General features: G+C 44.5%; 1 protein-coding gene across 3 annotated transcripts in view; it reads left to right on the forward strand.

The window, feature by feature from the left end:
• Positions 1-27,353, forward strand: part of PAG1 (phosphoprotein membrane anchor with glycosphingolipid microdomains 1) — a 257,231-nt gene that overhangs the window by 224,129 nt on the left and 5,749 nt on the right. For 2 of the 3 annotated variants that reach the window (XM_040433064.1, XM_040433063.1), the window contains 5 exons: positions 14,864-15,064; positions 19,005-19,056; positions 19,228-19,324; positions 21,129-21,700; positions 24,182-24,241. In XM_040433064.1, the coding sequence (XP_040288998.1) occupies positions 14,922-15,064; positions 19,005-19,056; positions 19,228-19,324; positions 21,129-21,700; positions 24,182-24,241 (924 nt within the window). In that variant the 5' untranslated portion in view covers positions 14,864-14,921. Of the gene's footprint in view, positions 1-14,863; positions 15,110-19,004; positions 19,057-19,227; positions 19,325-21,128; positions 21,701-24,181; positions 24,242-27,353 lie in introns of those variants that run through there. The other variant, XM_040433065.1, reaches the window with a different exon arrangement.

Below are 27,353 nucleotides of genomic sequence, written 5' to 3' on the forward strand. Positions count from 1 at the left end.
TAAAGGTTATGTACAGCTTTGGGGGCAATTTTTTTTTTATATTGCATTATACTTATTTTGAGCAAAAAATGTTTTCAATTGGTCTTTATTAACAATATGGAATCCATTTTTCTGTACTGCCCCTTTCCCCTGAAGAAGCCAGTTTAACTGGCGAAACATGTCGGGGGGCAGTTTTTCCTGTTTTAATGTGCAGTCTCCTTCCTCATAGTGTTTGAACTGTGGCTGTCCGAAAGGACTAGCATACTAGCACAGTTATCAATCAAGTGTGATACACCGTTTACAGTGTTTGCCGGAACTGTGGAGCTTTGGCTAATAGTTCAACTCTTAGCTGATTAGCTGTGTGTATGGGAGTCTCTTTTCTCCCGTTATAGAGGGCTGATGTCGCTTTATTCCCCTCTGCTTTACACTGCCACAGATAGCAGTATTGAGCCAATATCAGTCCTGCAGACGGCGACACGTTTACCTATCAGTGAGAGGGTGGGAGATAGTGCACTCTCCTGGTCCCTCTCAATTATAAAGTCCAGTCCTGTGAAGTTGAGACTGTAATTTTAACTTTAGGATCTTTGAATTGTAGAAAATTAATAAAGATACCCCATCCTTTTTCATTTACCTATTGTGAGGTAGGTTTTAGTATACTAAAAATAAAAGTGAAGTTTTAAGTAACACCTGGGTCAAGATAGGTCTCATTGCCTTGGTGGCATTAGTTAATTTAGCTATCCTGAAAATAAGTAATCAATATCAGGATCCTGGAAAAATCCTGTGAAAATTTACTACAATCATCTTCCCCAGCGAAGCCTTCGCTGGCTCAATAATAGACATTTTCTGACCTTTATCATATAAGAAATGGCTCGACATGTTTCAAGGGTCTGATCACTCCTTCCTGAGGAAAACCCTGTGAAAGGGGTTTAGAAATTGACTGTTATTGAGCCAGTGAAGTCTTCACCGAGAGACAATTTGAAGACTGAGGCTACTTTCACACCTGCGTTAGTGCGGATCCGTCTGGTATCTGCACAGACGGATCCGCACCTGTAATGCAAACGCTGGTATCCGTTCAGAACGTATCCGTCTGCATAACTCAGTCAAAAAAAAGTCTAAGTGTAAGTCAAACGGATCCGTCCTGACTTACATTGAAAGTCAATGGGGAACGGATCTGTTTACAATTGCACCATATTTGTGTCAATGTAAACGGATCCGTCCCCATTGACTTACATTGTAAGTCAGGATGGATCCGTTTGGCTCCGCATCGCCAGGCGGACACCAAAACGCTGCAAGCTGCGTTTTGGTGTCCGCCTCCAGAGCGGAATGGAGGCTGAACGGAGCCAAACTGATGCATTCTGATCGGATACTTATCCATTCAGAATGCATTGGGGCTAAACTGATCCGTTTGGGGCCGCTTGTGGGAGCCTTGAAACGGATCTCACAGGCGGACCCAGAAACGGCAGTTTGAAAGTAGCCTGTACTTGGGTTCTATGGATTCGGAGCATCTACTACTGCTCCAACCTACTGGGGGAGTGTGATAATTCCAAGTCCTATTATATGCACTGAGGTGGATTAGAAGCGCACGACCAGCACTGACATGAAGTCTCCATCGTGTTTGTATTTTATTTTTTATTTTTTGTTCCATGACATTGAGGACATGAGGTCCAGATGGTTCCTAACTCATTTGTGGAGATGAAGCAACTGTGGGCATCCTCCTGTTGGGATGAAATCCTTTTTGGGGATCAGGAGGAGGGAAAGTGTGCTTGTTACAAATGTACTTTGTCCCCTCTTATCAGGTAACCCCCCCAACCATTGTTTTATTCATTATTCCTACTTTTCCGCCTTTTATATTGGACAAGACATTCTTTAGACACTACAGGGAGTGCAGAATTATTAGGCAAGTTGTATTTTTGAGGATTAATTTTATTATTGAACAACAACCATGTTCTCAATGAACCCAAAAAACTCATTAATATCAAAGCTGAATATTTTTGGAAGTAGTTTTTAGTTTGTTTTTAGTTTTAGCTATTTTAGGGGATATCTGTGTGTGCAGGTGACTATTACTGTACATAATTATTAGGCAACTTAACAAAAAACAAATATATACCCATTTCAATTATTTATTTTTACCAGTGAAACCAATATAACATCTCAACATTCACAAATATACATTTCTGACATTCAAAAACAAAACAAAAACAAATCAGTGACCAATATAGCCGCCTTTCTTTGCAAGGACACTCAAAAGCCTGCCATCCATGGATTCTGTCAGTGTTTTGATCTGTTCACCATCAACATTGCGTGCAGCAGCAACCACAGCCTCCCAGACACTGTTCAGAGAGGTGTACTGTTTTCCCTCCTTGTAAATCTCACATTTGATGATGGACCACAGGTTCTCAATGAGGTTCAGATCAGGTGAACAAGGAGGCCATGTCATTAGATTTTCTTCTTTTATACCCTATCTTGCCAGCCACGCTGTGGAGTACTTGGACGCGTGTGATGGAGCATTGTCCTGCATGAAAATCATGTTTTTCTTGAAGGATGCAGACTTCTTCCTGTACCACTGCTTGAAGAAGGTGTCTTCCAGAAACTGGCAGTAGGACTGGGAGTTGAGCTTGACTCCATCCTCAACCCGAAAAGGCCCCACAAGCTCATCTTTGATGATACCAGCCCAAACCAGTACTCCACCTCCACCTTGCTGGCGTCTGAGTTGGACTGGAGCTCTCTGCCCTTTACCAATCCAGCCACGGGCCCATCCATCTGGCCCATCAAGACTCACTCTCATTTCATCAGTCCATAAAACCTTAGAAAAATCAGTCTTGAGATATTTCTTGGCCCAGTCTTGACGTTTCAGCTTGTGTGTCTTGTTCAGTGGTGGTCCTCTTTCAGCCTTTCTTACCTTGGCCATGTCTCTGAGTATTGCACACCTTGTGCTTTTGGGCACTCCAGTGATGTTGCAGCTCTGAAATATGGCCAAACTGGTGGCAAGTGGCATCTTGGCAGCTGCACGCTTGACTTTTCTCAGTTCATGGGCAGTTATTTTGCGCCTTGGTTTTTCCACACGCTTCTTGCGACCCTGTTGACTATTTTGAATGAAACGCTTGATTGTTCGATGATCACGCTTCAGAAGCTTTGCAATTTTAAGAGTGCTGCATCCCTCTGCAAGATATCTCACTATTTTCGACTTTTCTGAGCCTGTCAAGTCCTTCTTTTGACCCATTTTGCCAAAGGAAAGGAAGTTGCCTAATAATTATGTACACCTGATATAGGGTGTTGATGTCATTAGACCACACCCCTTCTCATTACAGAGATGCACATCACCTAATATGCTTAATTGGTAGTAGGCTTTTGAGCCTATACAGCTTGGAGTAAGACAACATGCATAAAGAGGATGATGTGGTCAAAATACTCATTTGCCTAATAATTCTGCGCACAGTGTATAAGCACCAGATTACTTTCCAGTACATTGATGGCTCTGAGTGCACGGCTGCAGTGACACGCCACCTTGGTGTTATTGAACTCCTTATTTTATTTTTATTTTATTTTTATAGATGATTGAGCACTTCTCATTTTAGATTATTTTTTAATTGAAGGGTGAATAATGGATTACCTACATGGATATTTTGTGTATAGTAGAAAGGATCATCTGGAATGGGTTTCATCCAAACTGAGGGCTTATTCCCATTTATTTGACCATCTGCAGTTTTTTCTAGGTAGTGAGGCGCCAGAACTGGCAGTATGCCGTCTTTCTGTCCGGCTATTGTGCACGCAGAATCGGTGCACAATAATGTAATCGGTTGTGTCGGACTTGGGTATAAAACAATTGGCCAGACACAGTTGATAAACCCATCATAAGGTAGTTGACCTCTACATGGATTTTTTATGATCTCCACATCCTCACTGGAGACTAAACTCTGCAGTCTCCACGTCACTTATTCACAATGTCGCAATTTGTCAACTAACGATACACTGTCGCTACAGCAGCACGAGAACAGTTTACAAACTGCACAGTTTCAGAAACATCCCCACCCTTGGCCCGGAAACCAATAATCATCAGTTTTTGCAACTCTACTATATCCCCCCTTCTACCCATGACAGGAACAAGGGATATGTGTGCAGACAGCCTATCGCACACCTTACATACCCACCAAACAAGAAGTGACTTCCTTCATGAACTACACACTGCCGAAATCAAAAGAAGAAGTGGTCCTAATAATGTGACTCTACTGTGTAATAGTGAAAGGATTACTGTAATAACTAACGGTGATCTAGAGAGATGCAATGCAAACAAATCAGGAGAACAAATCATTGCTAAGTGAAGCTGATGATCCTCGCCATGCATTAACCTCCAACTCTGCCCAGATGCCATTTGGGGTCTGAATAAAATGTATTACTGTCAAGGCGAGGCGGGCACGCTGGATTTATCTGGTCCAGTGAGCAGAGCTTACCGAATTGAAATGACAAGACAAGCTAATTAGCGACTGTAATTTAATTAATGCATTTCTTTCCTTTTCATAGGCTGCACGATTACATTTTCAGTTGCATTAATTTAGGGAGGATTGGGCTGATGTTCTCCTTAGATATGATTTATCTGCACATTATATGCCTACAGGTTTGGAGCCATAAGTCGCTTAATATTCTTTCATTACTATGGAGGATCATGCAGCGAATCTCACACTTTGTCTTTTGTTCCGAGAATTATTATGAATGAGAGGATGTGAATAAATGTCTGCAGAGATCCATCTATTACTTCTTATAAATGATGAGCATCCCGGCATAGTATTGAAAAGTATAAATGTACTTTTCCTAGTTCTTAGAGGACAGGGTGATTTTTGCGTTTTCATTTTTTACTCCAGTCATAACTTTTTTTTTTTTTCCCCCCCTTCACATAGCCTTATGAGGGCTTATTTTTTCCAGGACAAATTGTACTTTCTAATGGCACCATTTACAGTTGCATACAATGTAGTGGGAAGCAGGAAAATTCCAAATGGGGTGGGTACATATACAGCACATTTACTATTTGTTTTTTGTCATTCTATGTAAAAGAAAAAAGAAAATAAATAACAAATCAGCATCTGTATCTACAACTACTATGCATATGTTGGTGTCTCCATGGTAACAGACTGCAAACAAACTCTGTGTAGTCTGATCCTTCTGTTATACTCCCCTTTTCTACCCTCTACTTCTTCCTAGCATGCGTTCAGTAGATGTGGGGGACAGATGGATAGCATTGACTTGTTTGTAGGCTGTTACCATGAGGGCACGTAGGTCTGCAAGAAGATGCCAAACCCGCATTTTTGCGTTTCAACCTGCCCGATCCTTTGTTCTTGTGGGAGATAACACTCAGCACATTCATTATGGGAGTTGCTCAATGTCATTTGAGGTGTATTACCAGCTTAATATGAGTCTCACTGTGGCCGCCAAGTAGGGCTACATTTCCCCTGCTGTGCTGTCTGCTCCCATATTAATTGAGTTATCTGTGTTGAGACTACACCTTTAAAGGGGTTCTCCAGTCTCTAGATATTTTTGGCAGCCTCCAGATAAAAACACAGAAGACTACGTCCTATGTGTAGTAGCCGTGTCAGCTTCCTCCATCTCCGCTCCCATTGAAGTGAATGGGAGCTGCGATAACACCGCCATGGCCGCTACGCCATAGATGGGGCATTCTGCTTCTGGCTCTGTTCACGGTTCTGTTTCGAGCACCATTGATAATTGGGTCCGACACAATTTAGATAAACAATGTGAGCAAAGAGCAGCAAATTTTTGTGTATAGGAAATATAGCAGTAACACAAGTTATCCATGTTTCGGCACATGTCTTTGGGCTTGGAGCAGGGTGTTTCTACATATACGGTACTATTTGCTTTTGCATGTCAGCCGTGGTAGTATGAGCTGCACTTTATTACATATTGTTTGGAGGTGCTGGTCTAGTTTTACTTCTCGCATTGTACATATGAGGGAGTGTCTGCCTCAGTGCTCTCAGTGCACTCCCGCCCATCAGTATACTGTAGCTGGATCCTACACCGCCCTGAATGTTGTAGGCTTTAATAGGCTGATAGTGAAGGTCCCATCTGTAGAAGCCACCTTACCATTGGTAGATGGTCCAACACAATTTTTATAAAAAATGTGCTTAAAATTTTCGTATATATTTTAAATACAGCAGTAATGCAAATCCAAATAATCCATGTTTCCAGTGTTTGCCTGTGTCTTTGCGCTTGGAGCTGCTACATGTACTGTTTGTTTGCTTTTGTCTCTGGCACTAATGGCCGCTGAAAACGGCTGTTTGTTGGGGCTGTCAGGTGGCCTCCAGAGATCTGATATTGGTGACTTTTCCTGAGGATAGGTCATCAATATCTATAAACCGGAGAGCCCCTTAAAGGGGTTATAGGACCTCAGTATAGGTCATCATTATCACAGCAGCGGGGGTCCAAGTCCCAGCATCCCCGCGATCATCTGTTTCTTACCGAAGCTCTGGTGATCGATGCAGGCTCCCGGCAACTTTCCAAGGACAGCGCTGTACATCAGATAGTGGCAGTGCTTGGTATTGCAGCTCGGCCCCATTGACTTGAATTGGGCTGAGCTGCAACTAGGCCACGTGACCGATGGACAGTGATGTCACTGGCCTAAGAAGAGGCTGCAGGGTTCAAGGCCTCTTCTAACAGATGTGTGTTGCACCCCGCAGATCTGATGGAGAAGCCATAAATATATTTTCATGGACAACCCCTTTAAGAATAATTCATGTAATATAATTTCAAATTACAAAAAAAAAAGTCTCTGGATAATTTCCCTATATCTATTGAGCATTGCTTTTTTATATGAGAAAATAATTGCTAATGGGTTTGTATAGAGTGTATATGGCTTCCATTAGACTCCCACCCGCTGCCAGTATATTTTATGACGTGTACTTCTACAGACAAGAGATTCTTTGTCATTACCTGTTTTGTGAGACGCACATTAGTCACAGCGGGGAGCGCCCGTTTATAATCTACTAACGTAACGTCTTATATCGGTATAGGGGGTGTTCTGCTGTATGGATCTGTGTCTTCACTACAATATGGAGGAAGAAACCTGTTTTGCATCAGCTGTAAAGATTTTTGAGATTGCATTAGTTTTGCTTCATTAGATTATATAATTACGTTGGCTGTGTGGCTGTACAAGGGGAAAACTGCTTGGAAGGAATTCCCGAGAGACGGCAGATTAGTTTTCCTGTGCTGGTCCACTGAGGCATAGGGGATTTGTTTTGTTGCTAAATCACGTGAATGTAGGACAGAGCCATAGCAAAGGCTCAAACATCACGTACACATTAACTGTTTACAGACGTAAGTAACACGATCCTACTGTATATGCACCTTATATATTATGCTGATCTGGATGAACATACCGAATGTCGCGACCTGTGCAGCCGCTTTCGTGTCCGCAGGCAAAGGGTTCCACCGCTACCATGGAAGAAAAATTGTCTATTACATTATGTAACTGCCCTATTAGGGCTCATGCAAACAAACGTATGGGGCTTAAAAAAAACGGAAACGACTCCATGTGCATTCCGTGTCTGTATGTCCGTTACGCAAAGAAAAAATAGAACATGTCCTATTCATGTCTGTCTTGCGGACAAGGGGAGGCATTGTGTCAATGGATCCGCAAAAAAAAAACGGATGCAACACGGATGTCATCTGTTGGTTTTTTTTGTTTGTTTTTGCGGATCCATGCTTTGTGGACCATAAAATACATGCGGTCGTGTGCATGATCCCTTACATAAAGGAGGAGCTCAGACTACACTCCTACAAGTTTAGCCATTGCCAAGTAGGGGACCATACTAAAAAAATATGTGCACAGAACGTCTGGAAATAATTAGGCATTAAGGCTAGGGCTACAGGACGACATGTGTCGCACTAATGTCGCGCGTCAATTTTTCTAACGATAGTTTATGGTGTCATGCTGCAGGATGGATTTTGCTGCGATTGTCGCAGTGCGACACCATAAACGATCATTATACAAATTGTCGTGCGACAGATGTCGTCCTGTAGCCCTAGCCTAGGGCCTGATGCACACGACCGATGTTCTGGTCCGCATCCGAGTCACAGTTTTTGCTTCAACGGGGCCGCAAAACAGTGCTGTCCGCATCCGTTGCTCCGTTCCATGGTCCGAAAAAGAAATATAACATGTCCTATTCTTGTCCGTTTTGCGGACAAGAATAGGCATTTCTACAATGGGCTGCCTGTTCCGTTCCGCAAATTGCGGAAGGCACACGGGCAAATTCCGTGTTTTGCGGATCTGCAATTTGTGGACCGCAAAAAAAACGGAACGGTCGTGTGCATGAGGCCTAATAGAGAGGATCCTGCTCTTTGGCGCTTACAATCTAAAAGCAGTAAATGTTGGTAGAAGGACTTGTTTAAAGTGGACCTGTCGCCTCTCCCGACATGTATGTTTTGTTAAAGGGGTTGTCCCATGAAAAATAATCTACAGTTTTCAAATCGGCATCGGGATCTGAATACTTTTGTAATTGCTTGTCATTAAACTGTATTATACTACTGAGTTTTTCACTGAAATCTATCTGTATAGCGCCACCTGCTGTTTGCTGTTTTTATAATTGGCCTGCCAACTGAGACGGAAGCACGTGCTCCGTTCCATCCTTCGTCTGCCACCAGCTGCAGTAGACAGGGCACACCTTCTAAGAAAGGACACGCCCCCCTGAGCTTGGCATAAAACTAGCAGAACAACTGGAGCAATGAATGGGGAGATCTCTGGATCCATGTTAGGTGCAGGGCTGGTTCTAGCTTTGTTAGAAAGGGATTGTCATGTACTATGTGATGTATGATTTTCAGTTTTTTACATTAATCATGGGATAACCTTTTTCACCATTTGCTTCCCCCATGTGATAACAATTCTGGGGCATCTATTATCACTTACTTGAAGTTTACGATGAAGATCCGGCTGGGTGTTTACAGTCAGGGGTGTGGATGGAGAAATAATGGATTTTTTGAGATTGTAAGAAACATGACAAACGCCTTTAAAAGTGAAACTGAGCAACCTAGAGTTTCCCTCGTGTCATTGATCCACATCTCCGCTGCTCCCTTATTGCACCATACACACTGTAGCTCCTCACCAAAGTGAAGACCATGTAGAAGAAGATGGGTCCCGGGAGCTGCGGCCCCTACAGATGACTAGAATAAAGCAGCGGCAGCTCCTTCACCTATCACCAGACTGCCCGGCTATAGACTATAGTGGCCTGACAACCTTTCTCCCAAGAGAGCCCATCAGGGAGTAGATTTGCACTAGGAATTACACCAGTTTCTGGTACAGATTATGGTAAATCTGATGGGCCGACGGAGGCCCGGCCCGCCCCGCCCCACCCACTTTGTTGGAAAGCACTGAATGGAGTAAAAATGAAAGAGAAAAAAAAGCTAATATTTGTGTAAACCCAGTAAAGCAAATCAGAAACCGTGGCACTCACCATCTGATGCAAAAATCCTTTATTTATTAGCTGGCACATGGGATATGAAGGATATGTTTTTTTTTTCTTCATATCCCATGTACCAGCTCATGATAATTGTATCAGATGGTGAGTGCCACAGATTCTTCTTTGCTTTACTAAATTTTGGATGATCTATCATAAGAGCACCACCGTAGACTGTTAGTGCTCTTTCCCACGAGCGGATCCCGTGCAGGTAATCCACTACGTGAAAAAGAGCCAAGCCCCGTTCCGGACAGCAGAGACAGAGTATTAACATGATTGATAATGCTCTTTGCCTCTCTGTGATCTTTTTACTACAAATCACCATCAGATAAAGTTGTCACCGTGATTTTGTAGTAAAAAGATCACAGAGAGGCACGGAGCATTATCAGTCATGTTACTGCTCCGTGTCTCTGCTGTCCGGAACGGGGCTTGGCCGTCTTTCACGCAGCAGATTACCCGCACAGGATCCGCTCGTGTGAAAGAGCACTTACACATCTCTGTCTGTCCGTCACAAAGAAGTAAGTGGCTCAAAGACTGTTTAGCAGCAGTAGTGCTGGTCCTTCAACTTTATTTAAATGGGTTTTCCCATCACAGACATATCCTAGCGATATGCCCCCATTGTCTAATAGGTGCGGGTCACAACTCTAGTACCCGCACCTACACCAAGAACGAAGCGGGGAAAGGTGGCGGAGGGCGCATGCGCGACTGCCCTCCATCCACTTTTTAATGGGGCCGCCTAATATAGCTGAGCACTGGCTCGGCTATTTCCGTCGGCCCCATAAATAAATGTATGGGAGCGGTGGCCGCGCAAGCGCAGCGCACTCCCATTCGCTTCTATGGAGAGAGCGCTTGGCGGTGGCCGAAACCCAGGGTCCTCCAGACAGCACTTTCCCCGCTCAGTTTTCAGCGTAGGTGCAGGTCCCAGAGGTGGGACCCGCATCTATGAGACAATCGGGGCATATCCTAGTGCAGGGGTCAGCAACCTCCGGCACTCCAGCAGTTGTGAAACTACAACTCCCAGCATGCTCTATTCACTTCTATGGGAGTTCTGAGAACAGCCATGCAAGTGTACATGCTGAAAGTGGTAGTTTCACCACACCTGGAGTGCCGAAGGTTGCTGACCCCCGTCCTAGCGATATGCCCCCATTGTCTGTGATGGGAATACCCCTTTAATTTGTGTAAACCCAGTGTGCACCATAAACAAGTTAATAAGTTCCTCCCAAAGTATATTAAAAGGTTGGTCTCGTTTTCATTTATTTATTTTAATATCTAAAACCAGGGTCAGACTGGTCCATCAGACTCTGCCAATTTTGGACCATTATACATAGACGGTGGGCCCTCAAAATCCAAAGCAGCAAATCCAAAACTTACGATTTGTGCTAGGGTTAGGCGATATATACTGTATGGGGCAGCCACAAGGAGACATTCTACTGTATGGGGCAGCCACAAGGAGACGTTACACTGTATGGGGGTAGCCACAAGGAGACATTATACTGTATGGGGTAGCCACAAGGAGACATTATACTGTATGGGGGTAGCCACAAGGAGACGTTATACTGTATGGGGGCAGCCACAAGGAGACGTTATACTGTATGGGGGCAGCCACAAGGAGACGTTACTGTATGGGAGCGACGTTATACTGTATGGGGGCAGCCACAAGGAGACTTTACTGTATGGGGGTAGCCACAAGGAGACGTTATACTGTATGGGGGTAGCCACAAGGAGACGTTACTGTATGGGAGCGACGTTATACTGTATGGGGGCAGCCACAAGGAGACTTTACTGTATGGGGGCAGCCACACGGAGACATTATGCTGACATATGGTGGCTGCCAATAAAACCAGACATCCCAACCTGCAAAAACTCATTTCAGGGAGGTGCACTTCTCATTTCAGGGAGGTTTTCTTTTTCTTTTTTTTTTCACGAACTTTTTATTACATTTTCCAAACATATGAAGTATCTGCACACTTTGCTCTATGGTGTGGAGGACTGGGCTCATCACCCTGCCCCAAATAATCATATTTATATATATATATGATTAAAGCATCCAGGGGGGGTGAATTTAACACTGGGGTAAATAATATAATTAAAATGGAGGGTTAAATGTGTAAATGTATTTTCAAAAAAATGCATCTCTCTTAATAGTTATAGAGCTACTGAATGAGACAGAAGGGATGCCTTTAACATATATATCTCCTTGAGAAGCCAATTTGACCCTAAAGGGTTAATTCAACCTGTAATCTAAACTCTGTCCTGTCACTTCTCTTATCTCTCTGCTCTGCTATCTGACTGAGATAAACCTTTTCGGGATATATTGTCTCACATGCGGGTGTCAGGGAGCCGCTATCTAATAGCGGGAGACTCCCTGAACCTCCGGGAGAGTTGAGATCCCTGTAAAACTGCCTTGTGGTCACCATACAGTAATGTCTTCTTGTTGGTCATGTCATGTATGGGGCAGTGCAGACGGACTCATGATGACTTATTCCCTAATGCCTGCTATTTCCATGTGCAGTAGTGAGTAGGCCAGAGTCAGACAGGGCCGCAGTAGAAGACATACATGGTCACCGTCATAGGCAGACATTACACCTTTATTCACTCTGGGCCGGCTGTAATATATATTAGGGTCTCTCTCTCCACTCGCAGGTGAAGTTGTGAACTCTGTGGGGGTCGGACTCTATCTCGGAGTAACTTGAGAGACTTTCCTGCCACTCGCTCCTGTCCTGCGCTGCTCGGTGGCCTCGCTCATCATCTGATTCCGACGTCAGATGTTGGTGGGCGGAGACTTCATTATGGGAGCGAGGAGGAGCCGGGGGCGGCCGCTGCAGGCAGAAATTGTACTGGTGGTAGGCAATCATTCAGGGACGCAGATTTTGAAGTGGTCAGCGCGCATGACCGCTTCTATGACATCACAAAATACTGCGGTTATTAGGAAACAGCGATATTGCCATATCGCTGTTTCCTAATACCGCAGTATATCACCAAGACTGGTATATCGCCCAACCCTAATTTGTGCCCTGTGCATCACTCACAAGGTCAGCCTCCATTGCACAGATCAGAGAAGACATTTGCCAAGTAAAAAGGGATAATTTTGAAAAAAAAAAAATTTATTCATAAAAATCTTTTAAAAAATCCAACACTGCAGTGTGTTATTAAACAGGCTGTTTGTTACCATCGGCTTCCATCCGTTTACCCTGAGCCATGTGTGTCACTGTTTTGCGGTCCACAAATCGCAGATCCACGAAACACGGCATGTAAATCTGCCAGCCGATGCTACTGAATCGGACCCAAAACTAATTTTGGGAAATTCACTCCTCTCTGATAGTGGCCAAATCTTTGGCCCCCTGGCCCCCCAGTTACCATTTGCATTGTTTTGGTCCCCTATAACTGGTAGTATAGTTGTCCGCACACATGAGCCCTTTCTGGAGAGGTCTCGCCCCTTCTGGTGACTCTCCTGATTACAAGAGGCAGCAGCTTTTCGATAAAACAATATATGGCTTATTGCTGAATGGGCTGCTGTATAATAACCCCAAGCATCACTTTTACACTTCAGCTCTGCGCTCCTGGAATGAAATATTGATTTTACTGCTGCTCTGAGGTATAAATTACTGGAATATCCTCTGAATGTTGATGCGGTGTAATTCGGTCCAGGGAGAGAAGTCGCAGTGCGCGGTGACAGGAACGCTACACCTGATATTGTCACCATCTCCCTGACAACCACTTGGGCTCATTCAGAGTGGCATCTCAAAGTCCCTTTTATTTTGCAGAGTGCCTTCTGAGGTTTCTAGAGTAACGGAGCTTTCTACATTCATTTGTGATTGCAGTAGCCAATTATAATTAATTAATTGTAATTATAATTGGATTGTAATTATTTTACAATAGATCTTCATTTTCTCTTTAACTGATTGAGTCCCCATGTGCATTACTTACATATTATTTAAGGGGTTGTTCATCTTTAAGGGGGGGGGCGGGGGGACCTGCAGATGGAAGCATACTTACCTGCTCTCCTCTGTTGGGTCCCAGCTCCTTCGCTCCCCCTCTTCCTCGCTCTGCTCCCAGCCCATCGACATCTGGTTTGATCCTGAAGCCAATGACTGCCAACCATGGTGACCTGGCTGATGATCTAATGTGTATGGTTGGCGTGGGCCTTCTGACCTTTGCCAGGTAGCAGATCATGGCGGAGGGAAGGATAGAGTAGTTGGATTTCAACATACCTGATCCTTTTGTTCTTAAGAGTGATGTTCGGCCTAGGAGCTGACAACCTCAATTCCCCTAACATTTTGCCCGTTAAAAAAAAAAACCTCACTTGTCCACGGTCCCTCCATGCCCACTCTGCTTCCCCATTCCTGGCCGCTGCAGTCAATCCCAGGCGTTTTAGACGCCATTCTTAATAAAGGTCCATAGCTGGCGGTTCATCCACCGGAGTTATGAAGAGGCGCAGGCTCGATGTCGAAAATCGTATAATACCTGCCCCCCATGAGGTTTCCTCTTCTGTGAAAGTCCTGTCTAGCCGTTTCTTAACTTTACCTGTTTCTGGGAACGTGGGGTGACAACCAGTATGGCTTCCAATCCGGCGGACAACATTACATTATGGGTATCAGAATATAAAACAAACTGTTGTCGGAATCTGATTTCCACTACAGTCATTTCTCGACAGGTATCCGCATGTATGGATCTATGTCATACACCAGACATGAGGACATATTTTGGAGGTGAAGACCCCCTTACTGACGTGTATAGAGTTCTGTATTTTTTAAAAGCTTTCCAATAAAATATTGATTGATTGACCTTCTGAGAAATGACTAATGTGGATATTTTATGATTCAGGGGGTGAAAACCTGAACTTTGCAGTAGGTGCATTCCCTCGTAGCTCTGTTTGGGCAGCACAGAGTCAGGATTTTTCATGATTACCAATAATAATCTAATGTCTGTGGCCAGCTTTCCATGGTATTCTCACCCCCTCGGCAGGAGCGTGGTACTCTGGTGTCAAGCCTCGCCTGCGCTGAGTGGTATACAGTCTTAGGAAACGGATCACAGCTGCCACCTTGTGGCCATGTGTGTTATGCAAGGAAAAAAGAAAAGTCATATCAAAATTATTGAAACTGGTGGTCTTCTGGATCCAGGTGGAGAACTGATGGATTGCACTGCTTCTGTAACTCCTACAGGAGTGAATGGAGAGAGCTGTGGACATGCACAACCTCCTCTTCATTCATTCTCTGCCTAGATGCCACCACCTCACCAGCAGGACCAGGGACGACAGAAGGGAATATAATGTAATGATGGTCGTCATTTCTTTGTTGTACCTGTGAATGAAGGTTTGTTTTTCAAAGCTTCTCTGGACAATGAAAGGATCTGATTTGCAGCAGTTTTGATAGATCTCCTCCAGTATGTTCTAAGAGGTTCCGCTCTCCTTAATGTACTCTATTACCTTACAGCATCGACTCCAGCTCTACCAATGAGGACTTGCTGTGATTACTTACCCGGTCGCTGACGATGGCCCCGATCTTACAGAGACTAGCTGGAGGCTGGGAGCTCAGCAGTGAGCAAGTGCTCCTCATATCCTATGGCGGTGTAGCCGTTGTATCCACATTGGTCATAATCGCTGTCCTCGTCTTCTTCTGCTCTAGCTGTGACAGGTGAGATCGGATCAGCAGGTTTCTAATACTGCACGATAACTGCCGGTAGTTATGTCTGAGGAGTTTTAATTCCCTTTCTCCTTCCATTTATCCAGAAATGTAATCTTAATCGCTAAAGGGGTTTTCAGGGCTAGAAAATAGGGTTTGCTTTTTTCTTCTTCGTTTTCAGAGCTCCACTTTTGTCTATAGGCTGCACCTGGTACTGCAGGTGAACACCATTCACTTGAATACAGCTGTACTGTAATACCAGAAACGGCCCGTGGTCACAACAGTCCAGAGTCTAATCGTGGCCCTTAGGCTACATTCACATGACCATGGTGCCACCGTGCCTTTGTTGTACATGGACACCGGCTATGTGAACGCCGCATTATGGTGCAGACCCATTGACTTCAATGAGTCTGCAAGATGTGTTGTAGCGGCACGGACCTAGAAGCACATGGAAACACATTGAAGCCTTTCTGTGGCCTTCTGGGTCCGTGCCTCCGTGCTGCAAAAGATAGAACATGTCCTATCTTTCGCCGCATCTTGCAGATCATGGACCCTTTGAAGTCAATGGGTCTGCACCGCAGTGCAGTGTTTACATGGCCGGCGCCTGTGTTTTGCGGACCTTTGGTTTGCGGTCCGCAACACTGGCATGGCGGCACCACGGTCATGTGAATACAGCCTTAAACAATCTACCTGTTAACACCCTCTCATTTTTAGGTCCAATAGTCTGTGCTGGTTTATTTCCTTATATATCTTTATAAAGCCTCATGCACACAACCGTGGCGTGTTTTGTGGTCTGCAAATTGTGGATCCACAAAACACGGATGTCGGCCATGTGCATTCCGCAATTTACGCGACGGGCCGCCCATAATAGAAGTGCTTATTCTTGTCCGTAAAACGGACAAGAATAGGACACGTTCTATTTTTTTTGCGGGGCCATGGAACAGAAATACAGATGCAGACAGCACACGGAGTGCTGTCCACATCATTTGTGGCCCCATTGAAGTGAATGTGTCCGCATCCAAGCTTCAAAAAATGCGGACCAAAACAACGGTCGTGTGCATGAGGCCTAACAGGAGGATGTCTGTTTTGCTGGTGCAAAATTTGAACCCTATTGAAATTAGTTATTTCTGTGACTCTAAGGGGACATTCACTAAAACTGGTTCTAAGGAAAACTAGCTTGCCCATAGCATCCAATCAGGTTCCACCTTTGATTTTTCAAAGCTCCTTTGGGAAAATAAAATGTTCAATCCGATTGGTTGCTATGGACAATCGGACCAGTTTTGATAAATGTTCCCCTTCAATTTTAAATTGTGACTAATGGGACTTTTTCTTGGTCCTTACTGTCTGAATGCTGTGACTGTAGGGTTACCAGATGACACCATGTCATGTATTTATCAGTTTATGCCCCATTTTATTGCACAACTTTCCCGTAGCGAGAAATATGGTAACACTATTCAGCTTGGGCTGTGTTTGTCACTAAAATTTGTCCACTAAACCTTAAAGGTGAAAGGGTTAAAAAAGCATTAGACACCTCACCGATCCCCTGTTGCCATTCAGATGCTTACCAGGTTCCCGCTGGTCTCCACTTCCAGGTTCTGGTTCAACACTTAGGAAATTTCTGGAGATGTCTGCTCAGCCAATCGCAGACCAGAGCTGTGACCCGCCTCAGCCAGTGATTGGCTGAGCAGGCATCTTCAGACACTTCCTGTGTGTTGAGCTGGGACCAGGAAGTAGAGACTTGACCAGCGTTGTAGGCTAGCAGGAGCAGTGGGGGATTGGGGAAGTAAGAACGTTTATTTTTTTATTTTTTTATTTTTTTATCTCTTCAACTCCTATATAAAAAAAAGTCTGACTGACAACCCCTTTAAATTAAATTGATGCCGGTCATAGCTCTAGAATGTGAAGACCATCAAGCTTCTTCATGGCTGCTCCATCCCATTCGTAACACCCCATGTGTCTGCAAGGAGTGTGTTTATAATACCGCTGGTGCTTTGCATAAATAAACACGCCACCTACTAGACACCTCAGAGTGTAGCTGTGGGACTACTTAGCGCAACGCCTCAGAGAAGGAAGCAGACATAGCGAATACTGGAGGTCATTTTTGGAAAGTAATATCAACCCAAAACCTGGGAGCTTACCCATCACTGAGTTATGAGAATTAATGTCATAAGATGTTATCTGTGGTTTATACCGTAAAGTGAGAACATATTTTTTTGTTTTTGTCATGTTATTATAGATGAACAAGTCTATGTGATAGCAATTTGCCCAGAGAGGGCTTAGAAGACATAGTTTAACAACTTCTAATGAATCTACATAGGCAGCCATATTGATTAAGAAACATATGAAATTGTAGATTATCCCTAGAAAATAACCTGCAGAATATACAATCCTCAACACTGAAACTGCAACACCAAGAAGGAAAAGTCATGGATTTATGGGAATCACAGGGGCGATAGACATTTTAATGATATGCAAATGATTAAAAAATAGAAACAAAATATTAAAAGCATCTTGATTTATCCAGTACGTACTATGAGCACCACGCACAGAAATACAGACACTTACACGACTGGGCATGCTATCACTGCCATGCTGAATGCACTTGGGCACACAAACCATCAAGATCCGCTGCTGGCAGCTCCCTTTGCAATTGTCGACCAATGACATCCCAAATGTGCTCGATGGGAGACCAGAGACGCTGCAGTCCATGGTAGCACATCTAGGCCACGCAGGCTGCTCACAGTAGCATGAGCAATTGTCCTGTTGAAAAACTGCTCCTGGAACACTTCGGAGAAATGTCTGTACGACTAGTTCCAAATCAATGTAATGCTGAGCTGTTACAGTGTACCTGAAATGAAGACTAGAGAGGTTTGGCTACTGTGCATTATGCTACCCCACACTATAATGCCGGGAGCCGGTACGGTTTGACACTCCCTTGTGAAGGCCTCTTCATGATCTTGCCCGCGTGGTCTTTGAACCAATCTCCTGCTATTGTTGTGTCTGAGCCAAAAGCAGGACTCATCGCAGAAAAGAATAGACCTCCATTCCAGCTTCTATTTTTGTCTTGCTGTGCACCATGATAGCCTTTGAGAGCGGTGGTGTGAGGTCAATGGAACACCTGCAGGTGAACATCTGGCTCATAGTCCAATGTCTTGCAAACTCCTTCTGATGATTTGTGTAGACACTGCCGCCCTAGGCTTGGGATGTGATGTCCAATTTCACTTGCAGTACAGAATGGATCACTATGAGTTCTTCTTCTAATCAGACGATCTGTCCATGCAGAGGTTCGCCTTTGTGCACCTCTTGCTCACATTCCAGTTCATCCTCGTTCTCCCAAACCCTGGGACATGCAAAAAGTGCTGACATCTCAGCCTAGGAACAAAGCGATCTACCGGAGTGATAAACCAAAGTCTTTCAGTTCAAGGATTTTGTCCCTCTCAGTTTGTTACAAATAGTGATTACTGGCACGTCGATGAACAGGAGACATCACACAATTATCCCACACTTCTGGTTTCTGAGGTTTCATATGGCTAAAAAACTTTGCTTTCTATCTAGCTTTCGTGTCCTCCCCACATGTCACAGATTGGAGCTAGGTGCTTGAAAATTTGATCATTTCCAGATCTTGGCGACACCTGCTACTACCTTGATTTCTATAACCTTACAGCTTGACCTTGGTGTTGCAGTTTCAATGTTGAGGGTTGTATTTGATCAAATACTGCCTGCGTTGTGATGACATGTTCCGGCTGCCAGACCACCACATAATTGAGTGAAGTTTCAAACTCAGTTCCTGGATACATCCCTTTATTTGGACTATAGCGGTAACAGATGAGAGCTGCATCATCCCTGTGCCCCACGTGTCTGTTTCTGGTTACAGGATGTATTTGTACTGTTCTCCAGCATCTTCAGAATTATATTTTTATATATTAATGTTTTCTGCATTTGTATTCCATAGAGGGAAGAAGAAGAAACATCAAAATGGTGACCATGAAAACCTGATGAATGCGGTAAGTCAGACATTGTTTAAATAATATAGATGCAATGGCTGAGGTGTAGATTTGAAGACCTTTTGCTTCCTATAAGAGTTGGCATTAGGTGCTGTGCCCAGTTGCATAGTGGTAGTTGCCATGTACTGAAGTTACACGCCTTATATTAATTTCCTCACAATCTGATTATAGCCTTCTGACAAGGAGACACACAGCCACTCTGTGACAAGCCTAGGAACCGAAGCGCCGGCCAGTAGTTACCGGAATGGTGCTGTCAGCACTGGTGATGGTGAGTACAGTGTTTCAAACTTGGAGGTAAGGCAGGGTTAGGGTCCAATCAGACGTCCGTAAGTGTTTTTTGCGGTCCGCAAATTGTGGATCCCCAAAACACAGATACCGGCCGTGTGTGTTCCGCATTTTGCAGACCGCAAGTGGCCGTCCCTATGATAGAAATGCCTATTCTTGTCCGCGGACCGTAGATCGGAAGTATGTATGCGGACAGCACACTGTGTGCTGTCTGCATCTTTCGCGGCCCCATTAAAATGAATGGGTTCGCAAAATTGCAGAACGGATGCGGAGCCAGAATTACAGATGTGTGAATGGACCCTTACACAAAGATTTTGGCTTGGTCATTGTCATGCAACCAAAGATCACTGTGTAGCAATGCAACCAATGAACTGAATGGAGTCGCAGTGCGACTTACAAGTTGCCGCGAGTCTCGCTGTGACTTCATTCAGTTCATTTGCTGAACTATTATACAATGCTCTTTGGTAGTGCAACGTTGTCACGGCCAAGATCGTCATGTAGTTCCAGCCTTAAAAGGGTTGTTTCATCTGAGACGTTGCCACCAATATAAGATAGGTACTGGTTCCACCTCTGGGACCTGAACCTATCTCCAAAACAGGACCCCCGAAGTGAGCGGTGGCTGCGATTGCGTGGTGCAATCACACATCATTTCTATAGGACACTCGCTCAGCTTTTTTCAGAATGAACTCCTATAAAAAGGAATGAAGAGCACACTGCGAATGCAAGAAAGCAGTGATCAGGACCAAACTTTCATAGGAATATTCATTACTGATCATTGTCCGGTTGTTGGATTTTCATGCAGGAATCATCACTGCTGTATAGGGATAAATGATCGCTCCTGCAATCATTCTTCCCCATACAGATTTATTGTTTGTGGGCAGCACATGTACTACTGACCTTTTGTATCACATAAATAATCGGATCAGCAGGGCATTTATCGGGAACGAGTATTTATACATAAATTTGTTCTGGTCCGCGTTAAAGGACCTTAATGTGTTTCCTAGTTCAAACCTAATACTTGAGTTTGTGATTTTTAGGGTGGATGTTGTGTTTCATCCTTCTTACCTTAACAATTTTTGGAGTACTTGACAGCTCACACCTTGACAGATTAGCATTTGGTGGTACTAATTTACACATCTACTCTGTGATTATTTTTTTTTAACACCAGCTATTATTATTATTTTCATTTGAAAACTTCATTTTTTTTTTTAATCTCACGTCTCAATAGTTTGTCAGTATCAAGTGTTCCATACTTTATTTTCCATTTTCTCGTCCTGTTTTTTTTTTCTCCATTTTATTTGCTGTAAATAAAATCTGCGGAACGGCGCGGACAGCCATTAATATAACTGCCTATTCTTGTCCGCAAAACGGACGAGAATAGGACAGGTTATATATTTTTTTTGCAGACCATAAAACGGAGCAACGGATGCGGAAAGCCCACAGAGTGCTGTCAGCATCTTTTGCGGATCCATTGAAGTGAATGGTTCCGCGTCCGAGCCGCAAAAACTGCGGCTCGGATGCGGACCCAAACAGTCGTGTGAATGAGGCCTTAGAAGGGTCCCTCCTTAGAAGCTGATCACAATAGGCCACCCTGCAATCAGCTGTGGAATACTGGCAGTAAATATTCCATTTTCCTGCAGCACCACCCTGGGGAAAAATTAGCCTTATACAGCACCACCGGTATTAAAAAAGGGTTTTCTCCAATGCACAGCCCCTTTAAATTGTATTCCCAGTATGTGTTTTACACTACTGAGATTGAGTTTGATGCAGATTTTGGTTATTTGCAGTCTCAGAAGACAGTGCCGCTACCTGTGTTCCCGGATACGAAGATGTGCAGAGCTCTCTCCCTGACCTGTGTGATCCTCAGGACTTCACTGGAAAGTCTATGAGATGCCCTCAGGCCAGAGAGTTGCCTCAGATCCCTCCAGAGAATAACTTGGAATCTGGAAATCTTGAAGAAGACGTGCCTCTGTATAGTGAGGGCCCCTATGAGGTACTAAAAGACAGTTCTTCCCATGACAACATCATTGAGGACTCTCTCTATGAGACTGTAAAAGAACTGAAGGATATCAGCTCATCGGCCAGCTCAGAGGAAAAGAGTCTCACCATGAATATGCAGCATCTAGCAAATGCAGAGTCTAAAATGGAGGTGGTCGTTGAGTACGCCTCTGTGGACCATAATAGAAAGAGCCGTCATAGTATTAACACTCAGAGTACAGGAAGCACTCCGACCTATCAAGATGATGACATCCCCCCGCCACTTCCAAAAAAACTGTTGGACGAAAACGAGAATGTGCAGAGTAAAGAAACGGAGGAAGAAAAGCAGGAGCCAGAAGGAGGGGCAAGCACAGATTGCAAGGTGAGGACTCTGTTCTTATTGTAGGAGGTGATGCTCCTACCTTGCAGGTGGCCATATCAGCACTATTGCTCGTCTAATTGTTTCTGTTGTCTAGAAAATGATGGTTACATAGACTGTAATAACCATATATCACCATAAATGAGGGCCGGTAATAACACTCTCCATGGTCACTATGGAATATGAATTACCATGTTAAACTGAACTGGAGCAAGCATGGGGAATAGGATGCCAAAGGGAGAGATTCTGATAACATCAGTTCTCCAAAGATGAGGATTCAGGGCCTGTTACTCACAATCAGCAATCTGGCTGAGATGCACTGCTCATATGACTGTAATGACTTGGTATATAAACTAAGCCAGTTTCCCTTCACACCAGTTTTGATGAATTTCCTCTATGGCTTCAGTTTAGTGACTTTTATATTGTAGAGACAGAATCAGCCATTTCTTCAAATATGTTCTGATCATTACTTAAAGGGATATTTCAATTTGAGGGAGTTATCCCCTATCCACAGGACATCTACCTAGTAGATCGGTCAGGGTTCTACTCATAGCTCGCTATCATCGGCCCTCCCACAGAAATGAATGGAGCAGCTGCTTTGTCCATTTCAGAGTGCTGAGGGTCCCAGCGATAGGACCTCCACCACTCTAATAGTTATCCCCTATCTTGTGGATAGGGGATAACAATCTCTAACCGGAATACCCCTTTAAAGGGACCGTTCATGTTGAAAATGCAGTCTGATCTGCAGGCAGCATGTTACAGAGCAGGAGATGCTGATCAAATTAATATACGTATTTGTGGGAAAAGATTCAGCCTAACTTCTCATTTATATAAATAAAGGACAAAATCAACTAATCATCTGATCAACTAAGCATCCTGGTGGTCGGTCGCTACAGATCATGAAAACTCCCTCTTTATTTATTCTGTACGGGACTACTGAAGATCACCAAGTGCCATACTCTGCTGTATCCAGCAATCCCATACAGAATGAATGGAGAGGCAGCCCGCATGCATCAGGCCCCCAACGTTAATAAGACCTCAGATCAGACCCCATATCAGACCCCCAGTGTTAAGAACACCCCCAATCAGACCTCAGATCAGACCTTAGATAAGACCAAAAAAAATATCAACTCTCCTCTACTGCTCCGGATGCCACCACCGCTCCTGAGATCCAGCGCTCTTCTTGCCGCACTGTGCTGTAACCCAATGTCACAGTGTGTGAGTTCACAGAGTGCACCGATGTCCCCACGGCACAGCATACAGAGCCCTGCAGCAGAAGACCAGGGAGCGGTGAGTACAGAGCCCGCACATGGACCGCTGTATTCACCGCTCCCCAGTCCTGTTGTACTAGTGAGCACTTCCATAATGAAATCGCTCATTTGTATTCCCCCATAAGTCGCACTGACATTTTCCCCCAACTTTGGAGGGGTGGGGGGTGGGGGGGTGCGTCTTATAATTCGAAAAATACAGGATTTAAATGACAAGTTTATACTGATTTTTATTTTTACATAAAACTATACATCAATCTGCTCAGCTCCTCCTGCTGTATACCATGGTGCCCGCAGATTGTATGGCATTTTCCTTGTGACAGGATCCCTATATAGTTCGAAAAACGGCACAACTCCAACATGATCTTAGAGGGTTTGTCTGACACCTAAAGATTGATGTCCTGTACTCAGGTTATCAATAGCTGTTCTATGGAGGTCCGACTTCTGACACCCCCTTTGATCAACTGTTGGAAGAAGCAGTGCTGCTAAAGGCTTCATCCTTGCTTTCTGACATTATGTCCATCAGTCACATGGTCTTTGCGCAGCTCAGTCTTATTCAAGTGAATGGCACTGAGCTGCAATACCAAGCACAGCCTCTATACAACGTACGGCGCTGCGCCTGGTATACTAAAAAGAGGCTGCAGCACTTGTCTAAGCGCTGCAGCCCCTTCAAACTACTGGTTGCTGGAGTGCTGGGAGTCGGAACCCCGCCATTCTGATATAGATCAGCTATCTTCAGGATAGATAAAATATATCATGATAACCCCTTTTGTGTTATTATTCTTGCTCTAGAAATGGAATTGCAAATCAGTTGGAACTTTAACCTATTTTATGATGAATCAGATATAGTACAATAGATTGCCAGACACTTACTGAAATTGCCGGGTTTTGTGATGTAAAATTCAGGTTAATTATGATGGATCCTCTGACATCTGGACATTGACCTTACACACAGTACAATTCAGGTAAATAAAGCTAGTTATTGGAGTAGTAATGAATCCGGGGTAATGATATGGTATGTGGCTTCTCCGTGGAGGAGGAGGCCGCTCATGGACTCTGCAGTTTACATATTAACCTCTCTATTAGGATTTAGAGGAAAGCCTTTGTTCTGAATCTTCAGATAATAACCCCCGAGGATTCAGGAAAGAATAAACTTGGCTTTAGCTCTTCACAGGGTATTGATTTTTTTTTTTCTTTTCGTCCTTTTTTCTTTTAGAGACAGAGTTGTATATCCTACAAATCTCGGGAGGAAGACCCCTGCCTGACTGAAGACGATGTAAGTATGAAGATGACACACGCTCTGTACGCTTCATCTAGGTTTCTTCCTCACCTTGCTCTATGGAGGCATTAAAGTGGTTTGGATCCTCTTTTTTACATGATGAGCACAAAAAGATAATTAGTTATGTGCAGATGTAGTACAGCAGAATTTGTGACTTAGGCCTCTTTCACATGAGCGTGACTGATTAGCGCAGGATGCGTTCAGGGAAACTCGCACCATTTTGCAGGCAAGTTCAGGCAGTTTTGTCTGCGATTGCGTTCAGTTGTTCAGTTTTTTCCGTGTGGGTGCAATGCGTTTTGATGTGTTTTTCACGCACGTGATAAAAAAAACGGAAGGTTTACAAACAACATCTCTTAGCAACCATCAGGGAAAAACGCCCTTGCTTGCGGATGCAATGCGTTTTTCACGCAGCCCCATTCACTTCTATGGGGCCAGGGCTGCGTGAAAAAAGCAGAATATAGAACATGCTGTGATTTTCACGCAACACAGAACTGAAGCGTGAAAACTCGCTAGTCTGAAAGAGGCCTTAAAGACTGGCTGTACTGTCGCACAATTTAATTTAATACAGAAAGTTGTAATTAGCACATTTCTAAATCGTTTAAAAAGAAAAAAAAAAAAAAAAGTAAAGTCATGGCCACTAGGGGTCTCACTTCCAGCTAACTTGGGGGGGGGCAGAACTAGCTGAGACCTGACACTGATAGGAGAACTGCTTGTATACTGCTTCTGACCTCTCCTTCCTTATCAGCTTTCTGAGCTCCCTAGAAGAAAACAAACATAGTAGGAAGTAAGAGAAGTGAGGCTCCCTACTTGTGAAAGAAATGCATTTAGTTTTGCAAGTGTAACAGTTAACAGGGAATAATATGGCAAGGAGGCCCAAAAAAGACCACCTCCTTCACAGTTGTGATTCTACAATGTAGCACAGCCATTATGCAAACGTGTTTTTTTGAAAACTCAGGTATGTTTTAACCCGTTGCGCTGTACAGCGCTGCGAACTAGGTACAAAATACCAGCACAGTAGAGCTACGGCGCGGTGTTCACTCTGTCCCTGAGCGAAATCGCTCGGTGACCGGGTGACGATGGCTTCTCAAGACGGCAGGCAGCCATCTTCCCTATGGGTACAGGGAGATTTCCGCCCCCCTGCAACATCGATCGCTGCGATTGGCCGATTTCTGAAGACCGGCCAATCGCAGCTCCGGATGATTTTTCATTCATCCAGGAAGCTGCAGGGGGGGGGGGGGGGGTGGAACAGGGTTTGTACAGGGGTGACTGGTGCTGAACTTGTCAGCACCTTTCCCCCCTGGGTCAGGCAGGGGACACCAGTGTTTGGCGTCCCCTGCCAGCGCTGCTATTGGCTGGAACAACGCTCCAGCCAATGGCAGCGCTACATTTGCACAGGAAAGGGCTGAACTTCCTTGCATGCAGCCATTCTAGCTGGTGACTGCATGCAGAGAGGTTCTGTGCCCGTCTGTGCTGCGGGTTGGCTTGCTGGGATTGTGGTGCACCACCACTGCGACTTCAACTGTTCCTGTAAAGAACAACAACATCTGGAACTGCTGCAGTGATTTTTTTTTTTTCCCATTTGCAGCAGTTCTAGATCTCTATACCACCCTCCGTCGCTGTCCCTTCCCGTCCCCCCTTTCTCCCCCCTTCCTTTTTTTACAGACGCCATTTAGGCCGTGCATTTTTTGTTTTTTGTTTTTTTACAATTTTCACACCTTTTTCTGCGTGCGAGCTGTGACAGCCAACGTATTTTTTTCGCTCTATAAGATGCAGTTTTTTCTCTCCCAAAGTGGGGGAAAAATGTTCCTGCGTCTTATGAGGCGAATGCTAATGAGCGCTTCCATTATGTAAGCCCTCATTAGGACCGGGAAGCGGTGAAGGCTCTGTACTCACCGCTTCCTGGTCCTCCGCTCGGCTGTGCTGTGCAGTGGCTGCGCACAGCGTGAGGGCACTCTGTGACCTCACGCTGTGCGCGCCAGTTCACAGCACAGCCGACAGCAAGAGGATGAAGAGCGCGGGCTGTGAGGAGCAGGAAGGGTAAGTGGTTTCTTTATTTTATATGTTCTGAGGCTGCTGGGGTCTGAACTGAGATGCATGGGGGCAGTAATAAGAGGCATGGAGCAGTAATAAGAGCAGGGGGCAGACGAGAGAGGCATGGGGCTCTTATCTGAGATCTGATTGGGGGTCATTCACATTGGGGTCTGATCTAGGGTCTTATTGGGGTCCTATTAACATTGGAGGTCTGATTGGGGCTGTGAGCTGTGGTCTAATGAAAAAAAAATAATTCCTCCTGTAAAACCTAGGTGCGTCTTATGGGCCGATGCGTCTTATAGGGCAAAATATAAGGCACATTTTTAGCCGTGTTCACTTTCTAACCACTGTAGTGAATTTTTATACTACAGTTTTTGCACGCGCGCACGATCTGTGTGCGTGCGTGCTGCAGAGCACTGATAACTAGTGTGCTCATTTACATCTGCACATTTTTGTGGGGGTTTTTTTCTGTGAAAGAAGACCTGCCGTTAGGAAGTTAGATTTATACATATATAAATCACTTTAGTTAGTGTCCGAACATCTGCGTGCATTTTAAAACTACCAAGCACTGTAGGACAAAGTTCTCAATACACATCTTGAAATATTCCTTGAGGGGTGTAGTTTCCAGAATGGGGTCACTTTTTGGGGGTTTCCACTCTAGGGGTACCTTAGGGTGTCTTCATATGCGACATAGCTCCCAAAAGCCAATCCTGTAAAATCTGTCCTCCAAAAGCCCTATGGCGCTACTTCTCTTTTGAACCCTGCCATGTGCCCATACATCATTTTTTGAGTACATATTGGGTGTTGGCGTATTCGGGGGGAAAATGGGGAACAAAATGTGGGGTGCATTTTGTCCTGTTTTCCCTTGTGAAAGTGAAAGTGAAAAATGTTGGTGTAAAGCAACTTGTTGGTGTAAAGTTTTTTTTCTCCCAGGCTGTGAGCTGTGCGCTGCGATTGGCCAGCGCTGCAGCCTAGGAGAAGGAGACGCCCACAGGACAAGGGAAGACACCGCCTACTATAACTTAAGGAGCAAAGGTACCGGAGGGCATAACGGGAGAACGAAGCGGCGCCCGGGGAT

The sequence above is a fragment of the Bufo bufo genome, chromosome 5 (genome assembly GCF_905171765.1).
Source record: "Bufo bufo chromosome 5, aBufBuf1.1, whole genome shotgun sequence".
Taxonomy (NCBI): domain Eukaryota; kingdom Metazoa; phylum Chordata; class Amphibia; order Anura; family Bufonidae; genus Bufo; species Bufo bufo.